This window comes from Protopterus annectens, chromosome 11.part0 (assembly GCF_019279795.1).
Source record: "Protopterus annectens isolate FY-2018-M chromosome 11.part0, PAN1.0, whole genome shotgun sequence".
Lineage (NCBI taxonomy): Eukaryota > Metazoa > Chordata > Ceratodontiformes > Protopteridae > Protopterus > Protopterus annectens.
Window position 1 is genome coordinate 123,593,307 of NC_056745.1, and position 24,356 is coordinate 123,617,662.

General features: G+C 39.7%; 1 protein-coding gene across 1 annotated transcript in view; it reads left to right on the forward strand.

The window, feature by feature from the left end:
- Window positions 1-24,356, forward strand: part of ERC1 (ELKS/RAB6-interacting/CAST family member 1) — a 3,640,161-nt gene that overhangs the window by 1,295,516 nt on the left and 2,320,289 nt on the right. Inside the window, exon 16 of the mRNA XM_044087500.1 lies at window positions 10,964-11,104. Coding sequence (XP_043943435.1) covers window positions 10,964-11,104 — 141 coding nt within the window. The remainder of the gene's footprint in view (window positions 1-10,963; window positions 11,105-24,356) is intronic.

Sequence of the window (24,356 nt, forward strand, 5' to 3'; positions counted from 1 at the left end):
TTTAAGCAATTGTGCAGGAATGATGCCACCTCCTGCAGCTTCGATATTAGCAAGATTTTCTAGGGCCCATTTAACTTTACTCTCCCGGATGCCTGCCACTGTATCAGAGAATATACCATTGTTAGGGTCCTTGTATAGTTTGGGTGGGTACTCTACTGCATATTCTTAACCTTCTGTTTCTGCTGGGTTCCTCCCATCTTTGCCTTTTACCATGCCCATTTTTTACCGGGATGATTCCTTTGGTATTGCCAGCCTTCTAGAAGAGGTATCTTGTCTTTCCCATTCTGTTACCTAATTCATAGGAGTGCTCATTTAAAATGCCTCCTTACTTGTTTTTATGTATTCTCTGTAAATTTGCTTTCATTTTTATATAGGCTCTCTATCTCCATTGCCATATGTTTTCCTCCTTTCCCAGGCCACTTGTAAAACCGGTTTACCTTCATAAACACGAATCACAGTGGTTCGACTGCTTATATGAGTGACTCAAAACCACGAAAGTGAAAACGTCGACAGTCAATGTTCAAAAAACAGCAAATCTGCTTTTCAATTTGCTGTTTTTCGAACATTAATGTCGAACAAAAAAGAACAAACTGAAAAGCAGGGGGGCAAGCACCCCTGCACCACCCCCCCACTTTATTAGAATGTCAAGTGTGCAATGAGCGAATCTCGCTGTGCATTCGCTCATTGCACATTCAAACCTTTTTCCGTTCGACGTTTGCAAACTTTGCAAACTGCCTTTCAGAAAATTGCTGTTCGCCTTTGTGCAATGCGCACATGTAAAGGTAAACCTGTAATACCTCCACATACAGCCATTTTGCCTTCTAAATCTTGTGTGTAAATATTTTTTTTATCGTCACCCCTTGAACAATGTCATAAACTTTTGTCCATAGTTATTTATCCACACTGTCAAATGTTATAGAACTGTTGAAAATATGCTGGTGGTTACAGATGTGCATAAACTGGGCCTGGATGAAAATTCTATGCCATTGCAGGGAAAGAAATGAAGAGCACAAGAAGACATCACCCGTTTCACAACCTTGTATGATGTCCGGTCCGAATGAAAAAAAGTAGACACTCTTTGAGTAGTCCTTTTTGTTTATTTTGCACAAGTAGTCATCTGTTATAATTCTTCTTCCTGAAATCCCATTGCTAAAAATGCTTGATAGAAATAGAGTGAGGAGACAGATGCCCTCTTGAGACATACATTCACATTGGGAGTTTTATTTGGTCCTGCTGCACAGCATCTTTCATTGCAGATATTGTATGCATTTTAATCGTACCACACTTACATGCTGAGCTAAGCGCCATAAAATGCCATTACTGCAGGGAAAAGCTGCATAAAATAGAAAATCTAGCGCTTATGAGAACAGTGTCTTGCATACTGATTAGCCATCTCCTAAGTTTGGAATCAAGAGTGGCAATTCGAAAATATCACTTCAAATCAACTAATTCTAAACCACCTTGTTATAGTGGAAGAATCAACTTCTCCTACTTGACCCTTCCCTCTTCCCTTCCCAGATAGGTTCCTTCAGCTCTATTAATTATTGTTCACAACTTCTCCCCTGGTTGACAGAATGGAACTTAGCTGCTGCTAAATATTTAGATGCTAAGTTGAAGCATTTACTTGATGAGGAAACTAATGTATGTAAGGATTAGTGGCAGGTTTTAGAGAAAGTGATCAATTTAGGTTTCAGACCACTGATATCCTGGTTACAGTGGATGTTAAAGATGTTTATGCTGTGATCCCCCACACTCTGGATAGAACATGGTTTATTTGACAAGAAAGGGAGTACCCCAGGATAGGATTAATGTTTTTGAGGAGTTGCTTGAGATTATATTAAAAATTAATTTTATTTTATTTGAGGATAAGATACATCTCTAAAAAGAGGGTGCAGCAGTGGGTTCACAGATTGGCTCGTTATTTGCAAATGTAGTGATGCTGCAATGGGAACACATGTATATACATGAAAGTCAGTTTAAGAATAAACTTAGGCTGCATTTGCGTTGCTTGGACCATATTTGTTTTGTCTGTCAATACAGTGTAGGGAAACTGCTATCTTTTATAAAGTATATCCGTGAAAGTACCAACTTTCTGACTACAACATATAAATTTAGTAGTAAACAGCATATTTGGATGTTTTGCTTTCAAAATATTTTATTAATAAGAGGTACTTGTCAACTGCTTATAGGAAGCCAACTTATTTGAATACTTTTTTGAATTTTTCCAGTGCACAACCCTTTGCACAAAAGCATACCCTTATTAAAGGGCAATTGGTAAGAGCAGCCCATATGATAACATTATTTGAGCAATTCCAAAAGGAATGTTATTTATTTTACAACATGTTTAGTAATAGAGGCTACCCTGAACCATTACTTGATGAATTTTCAAGAATTTAGTTTTAAAAGGGAAAGAGGATATTTTTTACCCATCTTAAATTCCACTGAAGGCCGTAACATTTTGACAGCTAACATTGGAGAGGAAATGGGACAAGACGGTAATAGTTATTTGAAGGCTTTCATTACGAGATTTAACATGGATAGTAATATAATAAAAATTATTTTAAACAAGAATTGGGATTTATTTAATAAAGTCTGCAATGCACCCACTATGGTGTATAAGAAAGGGTTAAATCTCAAGAATTTACTGGAATGCCATGGCTTGGTGGGGAATCCTAACTGAAAGACTAGCTCTGGTAGAGTTTTTAGTTGAATCTAGAACAGAAGCTGCTTTTGAAAAAGGGGTAATTAGTTAGTCTTATAAATCAGTGGAGATTAGAAAAGATTTGTAAGTGTGCTGGAAAAGCAATTTACAAAGAACAATGGGAGGACATATGTATGACTCCTAAATTATGTATGAAAGTCTAGAAGGTTTAGGATTTTTACTTGGAAGCGTTTGCATAGTTATTTTTATACCCCAAGCAGACAGAGTTTTTACTCAGGTAGGTATCAAATGTTGGAGAAGCAGTAGAGAAGAAAGATATAACTAGAAACATACATTTCGGGAGTGCAGTTTTGTAAGGCCTTGGTAAGTTTAATTCTGTTGGCTACCAAAAAACAGTTACTAGAAAATGGAAATCACAGTCTAAACCAACTGTTTTTGAAGTACTGAATATTCTGAAAGGCAAAAACAAAGTGGAAAGTGGGAACTTTAGAAATGGTGAAGGGGAAAATTACATAGAAATAAATGAAATGTGTGGGACCAATACATGCAAATTAGTGTTTGGGAGGAAGATAAATGAGGTTTAAGGGAAGGCAGGATTTGAGCAAAGTATGTAATGTTGGCATACCTCTCAACCTGCAGATAGTGAAAACAGGAGCAAAGGCCCTTGAAAACTTGGAACATCCAGCATAAAACCATTTGGGCTATGCCTGCAAAGAGATGTGGATTTTGTTGAATTCTGCTTTATTCCTAATATCTGTGTAGTTTATTTAAATTGTTAAATCTATGTCATTTGGTTATGCATCACATGACAGTTAAATTATTAACTTTCAGTAAAACTTCCCATTTTTACCTGATTTTGAGTCTGTTGGACTGTTATGTTTTTGTGAAAAGTTGTTGTCAATGAATTTTTTCCACCCCTGTTCCAATTTTTTTTTTTGCTCAATAGAGGGGCCCCACCCCAAATGAGGGTCTCATACTATGCCCAAAATGGTGTAGCTACTGCTCTGATAGGTAGGAGCAATAATTTCTTTTATCATAATGGTTACTTTGCCCATATTATTCTGGGATGTAAATGGCCTTAAGAGTGTAGAAAAAGTGAAGTGTATTGAGTTGTACGAAGGCATGGTGGGGTACAAATAGCAATGTTGCAGGAGGCACATTTGGATCAAAAGAGCATGTGAAGTTGACAGAGGATTTCAAGACAGACATTGAGCAGAAAATCAGGAACAAAGGAAAAGGTGAGTAATTATTACTAGAGGACCTCCAATAGTGATAGAGTAAGAAGAAAAAGATGACAGTAATAGTAGATCTGTGGTAGCAAGGAGCTTTTGTCTACCAAAAGCAGGTGTTATGAAGATTAAAAAAAATTGGGAGAAATTTTCAACTTTTGACCGTGAATATTATTTATCTGGGGGACTGGAACTTGATATGCAGTAGTGTGGATGTGTCAGGAACCTAAAAAGTCAAATATATCAAATAAAGAATAGACTTCTGAGGAAATATATGAGAATATTTGATATGGAAGGTATGAATTCAGTACTAGGAAATCGGACAGAATTTGCATATTATTTACGAAGGTACAGTAACTGGGTTAGACTGGATAGAGCTTTTTTTTTCCACAAGAACATGCATATTTAATTGAAAGCTTTGGCCACATCCAATAACTGTTTCATATCATGCACAATAGAAAATACAATAAAGTTGGAGGATTATGAAGTAAAAACAGTACACTGGTGCTTTCCTACCTGCGTGTTAAATTTATTTTATTTTATTTTACATTTGTTGACTGGGATTGTCCGACTGAGCTGAAGAGCCCTTTTTCAGCGGAGGCCTGGGGAGAAAAGCTCCAACATATTATACAATTTTCATTATAAATTAGCATTAAACAGCAATGTTACACGGCATTAAGTAGCAATACAATGTTATATAGTATCGATAATCAGGAGTATAGCATAACTATTTCAAGATGTATAAAAAGAAATATGTCATAAAGATGTGTATAGTTTTTTTGGCAAGTGGTTAATAAACCCACTTTTTTCATGATGTAGTTGCATGAAGGCAAGACAATTATAATAGAATGTTTCTCTGAGGCAATTTGCTTAATAGGTTTTAGGAGACAGTAGAACGAGTAGTCAAAGAAGATTAGAGAGAGCTAGTGAGAAGAGTGAGTTAAGGGCAGAAAGTAGATTAAGGTATGAGAAGTAGGGGATGTTAAGGAGGGAGAGTGCAGTGGCAGGACCAGTGACTTTTAAAGTACTCTTTGGTGGCTGTCTTAAATTGTTTAGGATGCGTAAGGGTCCTGATTTCTAGTGGCAGCCTATTCCAGGCAATAGTGGGGTGATAGCTGTACATGTTGCGTCCAAATTTAGACTTGGGTTTCTAGATTTGTAGTAGGTCTTCGTTGGAGCTTCGGAGAGGTCTGGAGGGAGAATAATGGGAGATGAAAGGGGATAGTGCTGGGCAGTATGAAGGCTGGTATAGGACAGAATGGATGATCTGGAGCTGAGAGAGAAGAAGCTGGTGGGGTAATTGAAGCCAGTTTAGGTGTTTTAGAGAGAGTGATAGTGATGGGATTTGTAGGTTTGTTGGGCAGCAAATCTAGTTACCTTGTTGTAGGTAGATTCGAGTTTGGTCAGGAGTGCTGAGTTAAGATTTGTGAGAATTTGAGAATAGTACATTAGAGCGGGTAGAAGGTAGGTAAGAGAGAGAGTAATCTTTGCTTCAGAGGTAAGGAATTTCTTGTTACGGTAAAGGAGCCCTAGTTTTGAGTTTGTCTTTTTGATAGTTATTAACATGCAAGTCATATTTAAGCTGATCGTCGATGGTTACTCCTAACAGCTTAGTACTGGATTCTACCTGAATGAGTGTTATTAAAGGACTGAATGGAGAAGGAGGGTTTATTATTTATGAACTTTTTAGGTAGGAAGAGTAGCGGCTTTGTTTTTTAAGGTTAAGGATGAACTGGTTGTTGGAGAGCCATGTTTCAACTAAGTTAAAAGATGCCTGAGTAGCTGAGAAGAGCTTAGAGAGAGAGTTGGCTGTGATGATGACTGTAGAGTCATCTGCATATTGCACTAAAGATGACTGAGAACAGGAAGTATAGAGCTGATTAGTAAAAGTAAAGGCCCTAGGATAGACCCTTGAGGTAGACCCATTTTGACAGGGAGAGGAGGGGAGAGTGCATAGTGCCATCTCACTGATTGAGATCTATCAGTGAGGTAGCTGGAGAACCATGCAACCGTATCAGAGGAGAAGTTGAGGTTATGCAGATTTGTGCAGCAGAAGAGTGTGTGAGACAGTGTCGAAAGCTTTTGAGAGGTCCAAGAATAGGCAAGAAATAAGTTTATGGTCATCCATGGCTATAGAGACTGTGTTGAGGAAGGATAATAAAGCTGTAGTGCTATGTTTGGGTCTGAAGCCATGTTAAGTGGGTGTAAGCAGATTTTCTTGTATGAGATACTGCATAACTTGTATATGAATACATTTTTCTAGTACTTTAGAGAGAGGGGAGAGGATAGTGATATGCCTAAAGTTGGAGATATCAGAGGAGTTACCTCCTTTGTGTATAGGTAGAGTGTAGCATTCTTTCCAGATGGAAGGGACTTTAGATTCAGAGACAGGTCGATTAATTAAGATAGATACAGGGAGTGCAAGAGAATCAGCTGGTAGTAGAAGAACAGTGGAAGGAATATTGTCAGCTGATGCTGAGCATGGTTTTAATTTAGAGAGTAGAGTTTTGATGTGGCTAGTAGGTACAGGTTTGAGGGAGAAGGAATTTGAGGAGATAGCATTAGGAGTAGGTTCAGAAAAAATGGAGATGTTAGTAGTAGTAGAGGAGTTTGGGTTAGGGTGCAGCTTAGATATTGAATCGATAAAATAGGTATTGAAGATAGTGGCAGTTTCTTCAGATGTCTTGTCTGGGCATGGATTGGGGGAGCTAAGATTACCGGGAAATAATATTTGGTTAATAGAGTTCCATAATTTTTTAGGATTAGATTTTAGGGCTGTGGGAGGTTTGTTATTGAAGTCCTTTTTATCTTTGTGTTTTTTTGTCAGATTTCTGAGTTCTTTATATTTTTGTAAGTCTGCAGAGAGCTTAGTTTGTGACCATTTTTTCATAGATAACATAGATGAATTTAAAGAATGGGTAGTAAAAATGAGTCAATATTTATTAAGGAAAAATGTCTTCAGAAGGCATAGCTAGTGAGTCGATAAAAACTAGGGTAGCAATGAAATTGATATGGGAAACAATTATTTAGAGGAGCTGACAAAGATTAAAGTTGTGCAGAGTAAGGGGAAGTTGACAGAACAAGAGGAAAAGCAGCTGCAGAGTGCTAAAGGGGAAATGGGGAGAATTTGCATAATATGTATGGGTTTAGAAGGGAAGCAACTATTTTTTGATGACTCTAGAGCACAAAAACTTTTAGCACACCTACATAGGTAACAGAAAGTTGAAAGGGTTGTCACCAAACTTAGAGAGCCTGTGACAAGAAAAATAAGCCAATATTCTGTAGTGCTATTAAAAATATTTCAGAGACGTTGTATAAAGCAGAGGAATGTGGAAACAAAGGCACAATTGGAAATATTTATGGAGGACTTAATTATGCCATCCTTAAAGGAAAATAATGCTCAAAAAATTGCTAAAATAGGAAGAGATGAGATTAAAATGAGGATGTATAACCAGTCAACAGGTGAGTTTCAAGGGACAGAGTATTCCTGTGATTGTTTGGAAATTAAGAGGCGGAATCACCAGAATCTTGGAATAAAGCTGTAGTGGCTGTACTACCCAAAGAGGGTAAAGATCATCAGACCCAGCATCATATAGACCTATTTCAATTTTAAACAATGATTATAAAGTGTTTGTCTATACTTGATAAGAGAATGGCAAAGGTGTTGTAAACAATGATAGATATGGGCCACTGTGGTATTGTGGAGGGGAGGCAAACATTTGACAACATTAATAGAAAAAGATGATCCGTAGAGAAGAAGAATGTAAGGAAATACTTCTGTTGTTGACTCTTGATGCTGAGAAAGCATTTGAAAGAGTCAGCTGGGAATTTGAGTTGGACAATGGAAGCAGTTGCACTCCCTGATAGAATAATATGGTTAATTAGGAAGATATAGGAAGCGTCAGAGGCAAGAATTAAGGTGGGAAGATTCCTCTCCATCATGCTGTGTTTGAATAGAGGAACCAGGCAGGGGGTGTCCTCTTCCCATATGTTATTTCCTTTGTATTTAAAATCATTGGCGAAGAAAATAAGGGACCCATAAATTTAAGGGTGTAGTTGGTATGCTAAACAGGAAAAATTTGATTTATTTGCAGGTGATATTTATTTTGTATTGGTAAATCCGAAAAAGGACATTTTCGTGCTGTGGAATAGTTTGAGAGAATGTCAAGTCTTTAGGGGATATAACATTAATGAAGATAAACCAAACTCTATAGCAGTAAACTGTGTACCCACAGATGAATTGGTTCAACAATACCCCTATAAATGGGGACATAAGATTGAGTATTTAGATGTATGGATTAAAAAGAATTATGTTATGGCAGCTAGGGATATGTGGGAAGAGTCTAAACAGAAAGTTAATAGAGAAAATGAGAAACAACCCCTTGATTATGGATATGGTTAGTATGATTGAAGCAAAGAAAATGTTTTTAGTTGCTTTAGTTTTATATATAGGCATGTTTTTTGTTAACCAAGGGAGAAGTTACGGACAGTAATTAATGCACAGTTGAAAGAATTTATTTGATAGGGAAAGATAGCAAGAGTTAAGTGGGATAAGTTGTTCCTCCCAATAGTACAAGGTTGTTTAGGATTACCTAATTTGAAGGGATATTTTGGAGCTACAGAGTTGAGGTTCATATACATAACACATGCAGAAGGTTATAATTGAAAGTGCAAAGGGATGATTATGAAATGGGAGGGGGTCAAGAAATAAGGTGAGTGTGATTTTGGATGCAGATCTTTAAATAGGGCAATAACAAACATGCAAAATATTATATTCATAACCGCAGAAAGTATTGTAAGAACTAAGCCAAAACAGGAATGAAGAAAGGAAATTTTGCCAATAGGGATGACTGCTAGTAGGGGGTATAGAAAATAGGCAAGAGGGGGCTGGAGAAAACTGGCAAAGGGAACCAGTGTATTGGAAACCAATGACTAGTGCGAGAAAGGTAAAAGAGTGGGATGAGGCCAGCGAGAAGTTTGGACTGCAGTTTAGAGATTGCCTTTCCTACCAGGGATTGATATCCAAGTATAGGCAAAGAGAAAGAGATAGGGGAGTCTTAAGTGAAAAAACAGCTTCGGTAGAGTTTTCAGTCAACTCTAGAACAGAAACTGCTGTTAAAAAGGGATAATTAGATGTGCATATAAAATATTGCTTGATAAAAATAAGAGTCAATCAGTGGAGTTTAGAAAAGATTTCAGAAGAGAGTGTGGAATAACTGTTTACAAGGGAACTATGGGAGGATATATGTATGGCTCTCAAATATGCAGTAAAGTCCAGAAGGTTTAGAATTTTTGCTTGGAAGCACTTGCATATGTTTATACTCAAACAGGCTTCAAGGATTAGAATTTTTGCTTGGAAGCACTTGCATATGTTTATACTCAAACAGGCTTCAAGGAATTTTTCCTCAGGTAGGTAGCAAATGTTGAAAAGAAAGAAGTTACTGGGAACATGTTTTTGGAGTTTAAAAATTCCCTAGAGAGTACTCTGTCAGCAGTATTCGGGGAGCAAATGGCAACTAAGGAAATTATTCTTTTAAGCTCAGACAGAGGATCTGAATTGCCTAGATGTAGAAGGTCATATTAATACTGTTGACTCCTAAAAAAGCAATTACTAGAAAATGGAAATCAAAATCTAAGCCCTTTGGATTTAAAGTATTGAATGTTGTAAAAGAGGTAAAAAAAAACTGTAAGATCTTTAGAAATGGGAAGGAGCAAAGATGATATAGTTTACTCTTAACTTTACAGCCAGGTTTTTGGTTTAGATCTTTGACCCAAGGGGCAACTCACCACCTGGAAGGGAAAAGTTTTATAGTACTTATCAAATCAAATATATCAGGAAGTCAGACTCTTGTCTGTGGTCAGATCCCATTCTCTAGAATGTATTGCAGTAATGTTCCTATCTTAAACAGCTCTATTTCTAGATTTTTCTTCATAAATGCGTTTCCTGTGGTATTGGGATATGAAGCAGCTTCAGTCTGATTCTGTTCTATATGGTTATTTAAACTTCGCTTTTAGGAGCTAGTTTTTTTTTTTTTTTCCAGTCGGTACACTATTTCAAGACATTTTGGCCTAATTTTCCTTATATATACCTTTTTGATTTGGTGTGTGTGTGTTTACATGTGTGTTCTTTTCATTTTACTTATTACAAGAGCCTCCTCAAATTAATATATAGTGTAGGTTGCTGCAAGTGTATTTGTGATAACAGCAGGACTACATGAAATGTTCCTGTAACAAGTGGTGGTGTCCTTGCCAATTTCTGTTAAGAAAATGATCCGTTTCATGTTGAGTGCCCTACAGTTAGCTTTTCACTCTTTGCTGTGCTGCGGTATTCATTTTCTAGTCTTACAGAAGAAAGGAACAGGAATAGGTATGATGAGCCTAGCCTGCTTAGGTAGGTATGTTCCAAGTGCTTATTATTCCCACTAACATTGATTTAGGAAGTGTCTTTTTGGAGGTGGGCTTCCAACTCACCAAGTGTGCAACTCTGATGCATGATATGTGTCATGCCTACAATGTGTACGTAATTAATGCACATTACTAAAATGTTGCTAGTTTATACCTTTTTATTGGGTAGCTTGTATCACTGCAGAGGGGCACAGTTCTGTACACACCTACCTTGCTGCCAGCCTTGTATTGTTTTTACATTTTTTATAGTTCTGTTACCATATGCTTTAAGCTAGGTGTATAACCTTTCTGCGTTAAGCACTGAAAGCAAATTTATCTTTATCTTTCTGAACAGATTTTAACACTGTTTATAGTACTAGGCAAAATATTCATATTGGCAACAGTTACAGATGGGCTGTTTGGTGCCTTTGATTCAAGCAAACTTTTCCCATTTAAAAACTGAATTGGTATTTCTACTTGAATGTACGTGTGATAAATATCAGAGTTCTTGTAGGAGCCTCAGAAGTGGTTGTCCCTCGAGTCCTCTTTCCCTCTCGAATGCCAGTGGTAGTACATTTGAATAATGTGTTTACAATTGCTTATGTTGAATATTTGTGAGCCATCAGGAAGACAGTTAAGAAAACTTCAAAACTTTTAAAACTGATTTTTCTTTATTTTTCCTCCATAGGCCGCTGTACTTGATCTTAAAGAGCGTGCCTCTTCTCTTGCCTCAGCTGGCTTGAAAAAAGACTCCAAACTAAAAACACTTGAAATAACACTTGAACAGAAGAAGGAGGAGTGTGCCAAAGTAGAAGCACAGCTGAAGAAGGTAAAACAAATACTGAAATGTATATTTTAAATAACCTTTCATTTCTTTACAAAGGTTTATCTGATGATACAAGTTCATAGAATGTAGCATGTAATTGAGTATTTGCTTGCATGCGTGCCTGACTTATGTACACAATCACACTTCAACAGTACTCTGAGAGGCATTATTATAGATCTAGGATTTGTTTAGTTTTCTTTTTCAGTTAATGAATTGTTTATGAGCACATGTAATGTTCCATTATGCAATTAAACATGAAGAAGAGTAATTATATTGCATTAACTGGCTCCTAGTACCAGAGGATGTGGAGAAATTGCTATTGAGAGGATTTAATAGTTTAACTTGTATTTTGTTACAAGGCAGTAGATAGTGAGAGAAGACTTCTGCACCATGTTTGTGAGTTACTTGTATGTGGCCGTCAGTTGGTTGGCATAGTGGCACAGCAGGTAGTGTTGTTGCCTTTCAGTTAAGAGGTTCTGTGGTTTGATACTCAGCTGGGGTGCATTCTGTGTAGAGTCTGCATGTCCTCCCTATGTTTGCATAGGTTTTCTCTGGGCGCTGTGGTTTCCCTCCACATTCTAAAGACAATACAGTAGGTGGATTAGACACACTAAATTGGCCATAGGTGTGAGTGTGAATGTGTGTTTGTAATGGAAGAACCACCACAGCAAAGCTAGACACCCGGTAGTGTGAACATTGGCTGTAAATGATTGTCACTGCTGAAGTGACACTCCGACATCATGTGCAAAAATGGGAAAAAGGGTTTGTGGATTGGGTAATGAAGGAGGTCTCTCAGTGGTTTTGTGCTAGATTAGTGGTGTAGATATAGGCAGGCCCCAGGTTGGGGTCTTTGAGAGGTTGATGGCCTTTTTTCTGGGATGGTGTGAATTAACTTTCAGGGAACCCTCACTGTGTATATCACTAGGCTTGTAGTACACTGGCAACAGTTTATTGTGCTGTGCAGACAAACACCTGTACTGGATTGTAGATGTGCCTCTTGCAACTGACGTCACTGTGAGTCAGCTGTAAGGAATGCAGGAGGAGTGGAGCAGCAGGTAGGGCATATTTATATAAAAAAAGCCCTTGAATTGTGATGGCCTCTAAAGCTCCACTTTTTAACCGTCATTCCTGAAAAATAATTACGTAGGTGGGTGTTGCATGGCCCCATGGATTTAGGTTCAGGATTGGCTGGAGGGAACAAAAAAAAAAATCCTGTATACGGTTTGTCATAAAAGATTTTCGCATACCCTATTACCATGTCGTATATTGTGTGTGTATTTATATATCTATATGTGTGTGTATATGCATGTATGTATTATATATATATATATATATATATATATATATATGTGCATAGACACACACGAATGAAATCTGTGCGTGTGTGTGTATGGGTGTATCTTTATTACTTATGCATACATACATACGCACACACTGTAACATAGTGACTGTTTTAGAGATCAGAAACACTGATTGGTAAACTGATATGTAACATATACACCATATACTGTACAAGCCAGTGATGTGTGCATATGTATATATAACGTATGGTCGTAAAAATCTGTAACAGGAGGTCTTAATGTGAATCATCTGAAACCTGCTCATGAATGACAGAGAACTTTGTCTATGATGAAGGCGGCAGCTTTTTGACCAAGAATATGGACTGTTGGGGAATCTTGAGCAGAAGAAGCAGTGACTTACCAGGAGCCAAGGAGCAGAAGAAACCTGATTTTGGATACTCAGAATGCCAGGGGCCTGCTTGCAGATGTACCAGCAGTATTATCTAAGCTGAATTGCCTCAACTGTGGCCTTCAAGGCATTCTTGATTTTCTCTGCTAAGACTTTCTAAATAAACTCAAGGTGAATTGTATGCAGTTGGAAAGTGTATTGAGCAGGAGTATGAGTTTTGTTGGAGATTAACACTGAATACATTAAATTTTGTCTCTTCACTGTAAGTAAAGTATATTTTAATTAATAAGACAGTCACCATGTATTTGCTGTATATTACACTGATGGTTTTAGTGGGCATAATGTGATCAGTATACCAACTTGTGCTAATCTGTTGTTCCTGTTTCACAGCATGGAATTGCACAAACATTTCAAGTTAACTATCCCATGAGAAAAGAGTGTGAAAAATGCCTTGTTGTACTGATTAGCTGTTTCAGTTCTCTGAGCAGAATGGATAAATTCACAGAGCCTCTGGAATAGGTAAACATGAACATGGGTCAGTATATAGTGGCCCTTCAGGTGAAGTGTTGAGAGTATTAATAAATACGTGGGCAGCCTCCAAGAGCAAGTACACATGATAGCAGCTACTCCATAGATGAATATGTTGCACGACAAGAAAAATAAAATCCAATACAACAAAAAGATTAAACTTTACCATGTTTTATTCCATGATACACAAACTCAGATCCCACCAATCACTAAAATGAGTAACAGTGATGACATTGAAGCATGGCTTGTTGCTTTTGAGAGGTTTGCCATGTAGCACAATTGAGCTCAGTCTGACTGGGTCAAAATGTCTTCTCAGTTGGCAGGAGACACACACAAATCATATGTGGACATGAACATCAGTAAAACAAGAAGTAGTAAGTCAAATATAAAACATTTTAGCAGTTTATAAATTCAAAAGGACACTCCCAAGTAATTTGCTTAGACGGGCTTTTCAGGGTGACCCAAAAGAGTATTGACAGATATGTTGCAAGTTAAAAGTTATTAGCTAAAAAGAGTTGCATTGCTACTTTTTTTTTTTGATTTAGTACACCACCAGTACTGTTAGCCAACAGGGTGCTGGCGGAAATTGGGCTACTGTTGGCCGAAGGAGAAGAGGAGGGCGAAGGCAGGAAGAGAGGAAGAAGGTTAGGAGTGTAGCAGTGAGGGTAGGAACTTTGAATGTTGGCAGTATGACTGGTATAGGAAGAGGGCTAGCTGATATGATGGAGAGAAGGAAGGTTGATATATTGTGCGTGCAAGAGACCAGATTGAAGGGAAGTAAGGCCAGGTGTTTAGGAAATGGGTTCAAATTGTTCTGTCATGGTGTGGATGGCAGGAGAAATGGGGTAGGGGTTATACTAAAGGAACAATATGCCAAGAGTGTTTTAGACATGAGGAGAGTGTCTGACAGAGTGATGTTTATGAAGCTCAAAATTGATGGTGTAATGATGAATGTTGTTAGTGCATATGCTCCACAAGTTGGGTGTGCGATGGATGAGAAAGAGAAATTCTGGAGTGAGTTGGATGAAGTTGGCGTGAGTATACCCAAGGGTGAGAGACTAGTGATTGGAGCGGAATTTAATGGGCCTGTTGGTGAAGTGAACAGAGGATATGAGGAGGTGATGGGTAGGTATGGTGTTAAGGAGAGGAATGCAGAAGGTCAAATGATTGTGGATTTTGCGGAAAGGATGGACATGGTTGTGGTGAATACGTATTTTAAGAAGAGGGAGGATCATAGGGTAACGTGCAAGAGTGGAAGAAGATGCACACAGGTGGATTATATCCTACGTAGGAGGGCCAGTCTGAAAGAGATTAGAGACTGTAAAGTGGTGGCAGGGGAAAGTGTAGTTAAGCAGCATAGAATGGTGGTCTGTAGGATGACGTTGGTGATCAAGAAGAGGAGGAGGAGTGTGAAAGCAGTGCCAAGGATTAAATGGTGGAAGTTAAAAAAGGGTGATTGTGAAGTGGAGTTTAGGGAAGAGTTAAGACAGGCACTGGGAGGCAGTGGAGAGTTACCGAATAGCTGGGTAACTACAGCAGAACTAGTAAGGGGGACTGCTAGAAAGGTGCTTGGTGTGACATCTGGACAGAGGAAGGAGGACAAGGAGACCTGGTGGTGGAATGAGGAAGTACAGGAGAGTATACAGAGGAAGAGGCTGGCGAAGAAGAGGTGGGATTGTCAAAGAGATGAAGAAAGTAGACATGAGTATAAGGAGATGAGGCGCATGGCAAAGAGAGAGGTGGAAAAAGCTAAGGATAAGGCGTATGGAGAGTTGTATGAGAGATTGGACACTAAAGAGGGAGAAAAGGACCTGTACCAATTGGCTAGACAGAGGGACAGAGCTGGGAAAGATGTGCAGCAAGTAAGGGTGATAAAGGATAGTGAGGGAAAGGTACTCACAAGAGAGGAGAGTGTGTTGAGTAGATGGAAAGAGTATTTTGAGAGGCTGATGAATTAAGAGAATGAGAGAGAGAGAAGGTAGGATGATGTGGGGATAGTGAATCAGGAAGTGAAACAGATTAGCAAGGAGGAAGTAAGGACAGCTATGAAGAGGATGAAGAATGGAAAGGCTGTTGGCCCAGATGACATACCAATGGAAGCATGGAGGTGCGTAGGAGAAATGGCAGTGGAATTTTTAACTAGATTGTTTAATGAAAATTTGGAAAGTCAGAGGATACCTGAGGAGTGGAGAAAGTGTTTTGGTACCTATCTTCATAGTTAGGGTTCATAGTTGGTTCACTTTTCACCTAGGCTAACTGCCCTTGCGATAATTGTTTGTAAGTCTCTACTATCCCTTGTGAGACTCAAACCCTGCACTTTGTGTTTGTAAAGCAAACACCTTACCCATTAGGCCATCCTCCCAACCCCTTTAAGAATAAGGGTGATGTGCAGAGCTGCAGTAACTACAGAGGGATAAAACTGATCAGTCACAGCTTGAAGTTATGGGAAAGAGTAGTAGAAGCTAGGTTAAGAAGGGAGGTGATGATTAGTGATCAGCAGTGTGGTTTCATGCCAGAAAAGAGCACTACAGATGCAATGTTTGCTCTGAGAGTGTTATTGGAGAAATACAGAGAAGGTCAGGAGGAGTTGCATTGTGTCTTTGTAGACTTGGAGAAAGCATATGACAGGGTGCCTAGAGAAGAGTTGTGGTATTGTATGAGGAAGTCGGGAGTGGCAGAGAAGTATATAAGAGTGGTACAGGATATGTATGAGGGTAGTGTGACAGTGGTGAGGACTGCAGTGGGAGTGACAGATCCATTTAAGGTGGAGGTGGGATTACATCAAGGATCAGCTCTGAGTCCTTTCTTATTTGCAGTGGTGATGGACAGGTTGACAGATGAGATCAGACAGGAGGCCCCGTGGACTATGATGTTTGCAGATGACATTGTGATCTGTAGTGAGAGTAGGAATCAGGTTGAGGAGACTCTGTAGAGGTGGAGATATGCTCTAGAGAGCAGAGGAATGAAGGTCAGCAGGGCTAAGACAGAATATATGTGTGTAATTGAGAGGGAGGGTAGAGGAATGGTGAGGATGCAGGGAGTAGATTTGGTAAAGGTGGACGAGTTTAAGTACTTGGGATCAACAGTTCAGAGTAATGGTGAGTGTGGAAGAGAGATGAAGAAGAGAGTACAGGCAGGGTGGAATGGGTGGAGAAGAGTGTCAGGAGTGATTTGTGACAGACGGGTACCAGTAAGAGTGAAAGGGAAGGTCTGCAAGAGGGTAGTGAGACCAGCTATGTTATATGGGTTGGAGACAGTGGCATTGACAAAGAGACAGGAGTCAGAGCTGGATGTGGCAGAGTTAAAGATGTTAAGATTTGCACTCGGTGTGACTAGGATGGATAGGATTAGGAATCAGTATATTAGAGGGTCAACTCATGTTAGACAGTTTGGAGACAAAGCAAGAGAGACGAGATTGCGTTGGTTTGGCCATGTGCTGAGGAGGGATGATGGGTATATAGGGAAAAAGATGCTAAGGATGGAGCTGCCAGGTAAGAGGAAAAGAGGAAGGCCTAAGATCAGGTTTATGGACGTGGTGAGAGAGGACATGCAGGCGGTTGGTGTGACAGAGCAAGATGCAGAGGATAGGAAGAAATGGAAAGAGATGATCCGCTGTGGCGACCCCTAATGGGAAAAGCCGAAAGATGATGATGAATGCTGTGCCTATCAAAGAGTATGATTTTTAACTAGTATGCTGATAATGAAAATGTACCAATGGAATGAGATGAAGTAACACTAGAGCAGTAGAATTGGCATATTGTTTCTGGACCACTACTAAATCAGCCAAATGTGTGATAATAGTGGGTGAGCAAGGACTAGAGGATATTTAGATTCTTTGAGCATGGTCATACTTGTTATAGATCCTTATGTCTGTAGACATAAAATAACTTATAGAAGGAAGGTGGAAGTAATGTGTATTCATTGAAACAGGAAAGGGTATCCTGTAACAAATGAAATTAAGAATTTCATGGGTAAAGTACTACATATGATGCAGCTTTAGTACTTAATTTAACATGTCATAGTAAGTGAGGACTTCCCCCTAGTTAAGTTTACTGCAGCAAATGCGAGCAAGGGAACACAGATGATCGGTGGTTATAAAATACCCTATTGTTTTTTTTTTTTTGGGGGGGGGGGGGCAGCAGCAGCCTAGCACATACAGTCAAACATGTACAATCCTGAGTATTTTAGTAGTAAAAATGAGTTGGCAGGTAACAACAGCACAATGTTGTTGTCTTTTGGCTTTTCCCGGTTAGGGGTTGCCACAGCGGAACTCCGGTCTGCTAATGATTGGCAGTAGATTTTCATGAACGCTGAGGTGCCAGCTCGACGTTCAACCTTCAACGAAGGCACACCCATTTACGCATGTCTTTTGAACGCCCACCCAACCGTGGGGAGGACATGCAGACTCCACACAGAAGGCACTCCCCGCACTCCAGCCGAGAATTGAACGGGAGAACCTCTTGCTGTGTGGTGGTAATGCTACCGCTGCACCACCGCTACACTGTTAAAAAATGCACAGTTGTGATAGAGAAAGGGCTGTGCATAGGGACTTCAAAAGGAACTACAATTTAGCTTTGACTAGAAGGGATAAAAGAAACTGTTATCAGAAACCTGGTACTGATTCTTTGCTGAAAACCCCAGATGTTAAGGTAGTGGAAGAAGTCAGTGGAGAAGCTGAAAGGGAAGAACTGATAAAGCATGACTGGATCCTTGTCCAGTCATTAATGAAGGATGTTTGTGTGAAGACAGCAAGGGGAAGACCCATAGTGATAAACTCGCTAAGAGAAGAAAGAGAACCTAAACATAGTCATAGGTTTCCCACTGTAATGTCAGAACATAGTGCTAGTCTGAAACAGGGCCGTCAGTGGTAGGTACTTTATTCAGAGATATTACCGAGGTAAAAGTAAAGGAATTCCAAAAATAAAAGCAGAAGAAAGTGGCTGGCATGGGTTGCCTTTTGCAGAAGAAGTAAGAAGAAAAATCACATGTACCTGTATTCGTCAGTGTCTAGATGAATGTGTTCCCGGCTTAGCAGAATTGCACATAGGCAATAAAAAAACACAGGGAGGAAAGCACATTAAGCAGAGCCATAGAAAATGCAGTTCAATGAGAAGGAGAAAGAGATGAGCAGATTGGCCCCATCCCCTGCCTATATTTTGAGCTAAAGAATGACTTGTCATACAGGGAAAGTAAATATGAAAAATAAAATAGAGGTGTACTCCAAATTGTAGTCCAAAAGACTTCCAGAGCCTTTGTGATGAAAATGGAACATAGACACATTCTGGAAGGACAGTTTGGGTTGGACAGAACCAAAATGAGAGTATCTGCTAGATTCTTTGCTTAGTTTAAAGAAAAGTATTGAGTCCAACTATGCAGCTTTCCCAGAATGTCATAAGATAGTGTCATGACCTGGGTTCAGAAATCCATTGATATCTGTGCACATTACTGAAGTCCCATTCGAGCAGATAGCCATGAATCTTGTAGGTCCATTAGTCTGTTAATGGCTGCCAGTGCATTCTGGTAATTATTGACTATGCTACTAAGTTTTCTGATGCAGTAGCTTCAATAAAGCCAACGCTAAAGCAACAGCTAATGAACTAGTGGCACTTTTCTCTGGGGTAAGAATCCTAAAGAGAAATGTGTGGACTGGAGAACCGCATTTATATCCAGAGTAGTGAAACAGCTTTGCCATTATTTTAAAGCAAAAAAGTTAAACCCATCAGTATACCACCCTCAAAAGTGGATCACGTTTAATAACAACTCTGAAGTGACTATGCTACAGAAAGCCATTGAACAACGTGATAAAACCTGAGATAATTTACTTTCCTGCCACCTTTTTTTCTCTCAGAATGGTGCCCCCAAGCTTCAACAGGGTTTGCACATTTGAGTTACTGTATCAGAAATATTCCTAAAGCTTGGGAGGAGGAGAAAACTCAGTTTGTGTGGTATCACAGTTTACAGACTTGCGCAATAGAGTTAATTCTTAATTCCAGTATTTTAAAGAACATATGCAAAGGGTATGAGACATTTGTCAAAGATTATATAAACAAGAGTGCCAGACTCTGGGGAGTTGAAAAGCAGTTTACCAAGTATTAACATTATGTCTGCTGAAACTAAATTCCAAGCAAGATGGCAGGGACCATTTCAGGTGATAAGTAAATGGAATAACATGAACAGCAAAAGCAAACTGGAAGGAAGAGAGCACCAGAGCAGATAATGTCACAATCTGATGTCAGTCTTCACTTAATCCTCAACTGTGGGTTTGGTTCCGAACCTTGGAACCAACTCGGCTGCTATTCCAGCTGGCGCCTTCCAAATTCTCTCGAGCTAAGATGTACTTGTAATGCTCCTCGCCAAATTAATACAGATCTTGTTTGCTGCTCTCTACTGCCAGATGTGTTCTCTCCTCAGAGCTCTCAAATGACAGCCTCACTCAAAAATTGTAGGTTTCCTTTTCTTTATACCCTTTTTTCTTGCTGTATTTCTCTTATTTCACTACCCAGCTCCTCTGTAGTATCTATCATTTGAATATTTTACTCTCGGTAAATCTAAAGTACCATTGTTGGTACTTCCTTTCCTTTACCTTTTCAGGTATTAAGTACCATTGTTGGCATGAATTTCTATTCTCTTTTTCTACTATTTAAGAAAAAAATCCTAGCTTCATTTTCATCTTTCTTGTGTGTGTGACATGATGGCGGAAAAGTCTAAAGGCACTTCTGGATTCAAAAGATGCTAGAAGTGTGTGTGTGTTTTAGAAAGCTCCCAAACCCAGACGGACACACTGTATTTATTGTTTGGGTGCAGTACACCTCCAGGAAGACTGTGCGATCTGCCATAGTTTTTATCAGGCTCTACTAGACCGAAAGAATAAGGTTATTTTGAAAGGTTTGCTAAAATCTAAGTTCAAGGAGGCCTTATCTGCATCTAAATCAGGTGCCACTTCTTCCTCTAGTAAACTTGAAAAATCTAAGAAGAGCCATTCAGTTTTGTCGCTTTCGCCAGAACCACCTACTAAAATGGCAGAGTCCCATGGTTCCAAAAGCTTCCTCGGATCCGGTGGGAAAACAAGTTGAATCTCCAGTGTACCATAGGTGCCGGCCTCTGCGCTGACTACTTTGGCACCGACTATTCTTTTGACTTCCCCTGCTTCTGTACCTTCTAAACCTCCGGTTCTCTCTGCCTTGGAACTGAAGGTGTTTTTCAAGCATTTGCCCCAGACAAGGTATTTACCATTCAAATAGCCCTTTTTTGATCATCCTCCAAGTCCTTTCCTGGACAAACCTTCTCCCATGTCCGCTTCAGTTTCTTCGGTCCGATCCACCAAGAGCTTAACAGAATCCAATGTCATGAGATTGGTGGATCAGCTCCTGATGATGAGGGGATTACCTTCTTTTTCAGTTCCTAGCATTTGTAGCTCTGGAACCTTACCATTTCCCACACCACGTCGTCTTCCTCCTCTGACTCCAGATGAGCCTTTGGAGTCCCTGATACCGACCCTTCCAGCTTTGACTGTTTCAGTCTCAGTCAGAGCTCACTCTCCAGCACAGATAACTGTCTTGAGTTTGTCGGGGTTGTATGACCCGGAGACCTCCCAGGGTCGAAGCTTCATTGCCGGTTTTGGGGGGCATAATTCTACTCTGGATTTTTCAGAGCCATCCATTCCCTTCAGTGCATCTGCACATGTAAGCTTAATGCTGGCTTTAGCTTCGGAGGCAGCTTCCTCTGTACTGGGTGGGATCACGGTTCTGAAGGAATCTATTTCAGTTCTGGGCTCCCATCCCGCTACTGTGGGGCCTGCCTTCCAGGCCATGGAGAGGGCCTTGTCCATTGCAGGCAAACATTCTTTGCCTACATTGTCGGACCACACATCTTGTCCTTCCCCTTGACCAGAGCTTTCTTGAGTCTCTACCCTGGGACAGAGGGCAGGCACAAAAGACTCAGGATTTAACCACGGTGGTCATGTCCTCTTCATCCCACCAAGGAGATACCCATGAAGAGGAAGTGCAAGAGGATTCTTCCTGATACTGATTTTGATGAAGGGGGAAAAAGCTTACTGATTCTGATTTCAATGAACAGGAAGGTTCCTCAGGGTCACCCCTGGAAGAAGTCTCCTTTGGAGCCATCTTAGAAAATCCAAAAAACAAAAGCCAGCACACAAAGGTAAAAGGTGCCTGTATTAATTATCCATTTAGTCCAGCATAAATAGGGAAAAACAGACCGGTTTTGGCCCAAAATTACTAAGCCTTCCTCAGTGTTGAAAATCAAACCGTAAAACAGAGCCTAATATTCATAAGCGTAACAGCATAACACAACAATAATCCTGCTGATTGATTGGCTATAAATGTTCATTTAAGACTGGTGGGAATAATCCACCTAGTTTAATCCACTTTTTCTCTTTTTTATTCAAAATATTGTGCCAGCCTATTTTATTAGACCGGTCCCCAATAATTCTATCAATAATGGTAAACCTGAAAGTGGCTGTGGCATGTTATCAAAGAGTGCTTGAAAAGTGCATTGTTTGGTCTTTTGTGCCTGATGTCACTAAGGTGTTCAGATATCCGTAATCTCACCGGGCGGGAGGTCTGCCCACTGTAAAACGCGGAACACGTACAAATGGCCAGGTAAATCACCCAGTCCATTCCGCAACTGACCAAAAAACCTAATGAAAAAAACAACCCCATATTTTTGTTTGTAAACTGTTTGGACTAACCACCCTAGAGCAATGGACACAATGCCCACATGGATAGCAACCCCGCAACAGCTCCCCCATTAAAGTTACTTGAGCTTGTTCCCCCAAAATCAAACCCTGTTTGTAATGATTGAAAATATGAACCCAGGGTTTTGCCTCTACGGTAGGAAAAAAGGCATCTGTCATTAAGAATGCCCCATAATCTCTCATCCACTAATGATATATTCTAGTGTTTGTTGACATGATCCAATAGCACATTGGTATCGCGTCTAAAAATGGTTAACAGTCTGAGTACAGGTTGGCCAAGTTGTTTGTCCTTGTACCTCAGAAGGTCATTCCTATCCATGGAAGAGGACAAATTGCTGGCCGTAAGGATTGTGCCAGTTTTATAACCCTGGGACTTGAACCTGTTAACAAGGCCCTGTTTGTAATGATGCTATTTATCAGGGTGAGAGCAAATACATCTAATATGGAAAAACTGGGATTTGGGCATATTCCATATAATGTAGGGAGGGTGAAAGCTAGAGGCATGTAACAATGAGTTGTATTGCGGATACTTACTAAAAACCTGGGTATCTACGGTGTGATCCAGATTTCTGGTGACCAAAACATCCAGAAAAGTAATTTGGTCCATGTTGTAGTTGACCCTAAATTGGATAACCCACTTATTACCATTAATGTATACGATGAACTCATGCAAGTACCCCTCACCAGCTTTCCAAACCATCCAGCAATTCTCTACGTAGCATCTCCATATATCAATTTCCTCAAGATGTTAATTGTGAATAACATCATAAATTAACTGCTCCTCCACATAAGCCATAAAAAGGTCAGCATAAATGGCTTATAGCCGTCTCCTGTACCTGCCAAAAGCACTTGCCGTGATAATAAAAGGTGTTCTTTGTGAGTGCTTGTTTGGCAAGGCATATAAGAAATATGTTGAAACCAGGTGGATAGAGCTAGGCCTGGAAAAGCCACTGTTCCAGGGCTAATAGCCCAGTGAGGAATGTTGGTATATAGAGACGCTACATCAAGGGTGCATAACAACCACCCTTGTTCCAGTTGTGTATCCATGATTATCTGCAAAAATTGGGTGGTCCTGAATCTAAGCTCTAACATATCTTAGAAGAGGCTGGAGGTGTTGTCAAAAATTGTGACAAAGGTTCCGTAAGAGATCCGCAACCAGATACAACTGGTCGTCTGGGGGGATCATATAAGTTTTTGTGGATTTTAGATAACCGGTACAAATATTGGTGCCTAGGATCAGGGACAGTTAGATGGTATAAAATAGACTGAGAAATAATGCCCTCATCCTTGGCTGACAACAAAAATCAGTCGGTTTGTTGTTTAAATTTAGGACCAGGATCCAAGGGCATATACATATAGTAGCGACCATTACTCAACTGTCTCTGAGTCTCAGCATCATATTTACAGCAATCCATGACCACAATGGCCGCACCCTTATCAGCTGATCAAATCACTAAATCCTTATTTTGTTGTAGATCCAAAATGATCTGTTCCTTCCTCAAAAGGTTGTGAGGCCTGGTATGTTCCCGGGACAGAAAATGCAGATCTTTGAAAACCATCTGTTGAAATATTTGGACTGAGTGTTGCATGGGTGGCGTGAAAGTCGACTTCCGAAATTTGAAAATATTAGAGTCAACAACTGCAGATGGAGATTCAAAATGTAACCTAAGATTTAGCAAATGACAAAAATCAATAATATCTTGTGCTAAAGAATTCTGAAACAAAGAAAGTGGGTACACAGTTGAGTCCTTTATTAAGCAACTGCAGTTCAGTTAGTGTAAGTGATTTGGAAGATATATTCAAAACATTGCTACAAGTGTCTATTTGCATGTCATCACCTTCAATAAAGTTTCTACATTGTTAATTCCGATGATTCTTTCTCCCTCCCCTCTGTACCCTGCCTCTAAAGGGGTGTCAGAATTCCTACATTTTGGGGCTGGGGGTGCTGCAGTATATTGTGCCTCAGTATCCGTCATGTAGGAGGAGTCATCTGCTGATGTTCCACTCATTGAGTTAGTAGTTTTTTTCAAGATTGACCTAGGTCTCTAACTCTTGGAGGGTTTCCTACCCCCATTACTGAATTTGACATTTTTATTAGGACCAAAAGGTTTGCCCTGCTCATAGTCATCCCTGTCACGTTGAAACTTCCTCATTTTCCCGTCCTTTAATTGTTCTTCCAAAGATGATAATTCCTGGTTGAGGCAAGTGGTATAACATGCCTGCCCTTCAACTTTTCGGGTTTCGTCACAAACAGAGGCTACTTCTCTAATACTGAAATCTATAGATCAATCATAATGTGCATTAAGGGTGTCTGCAAAGCCC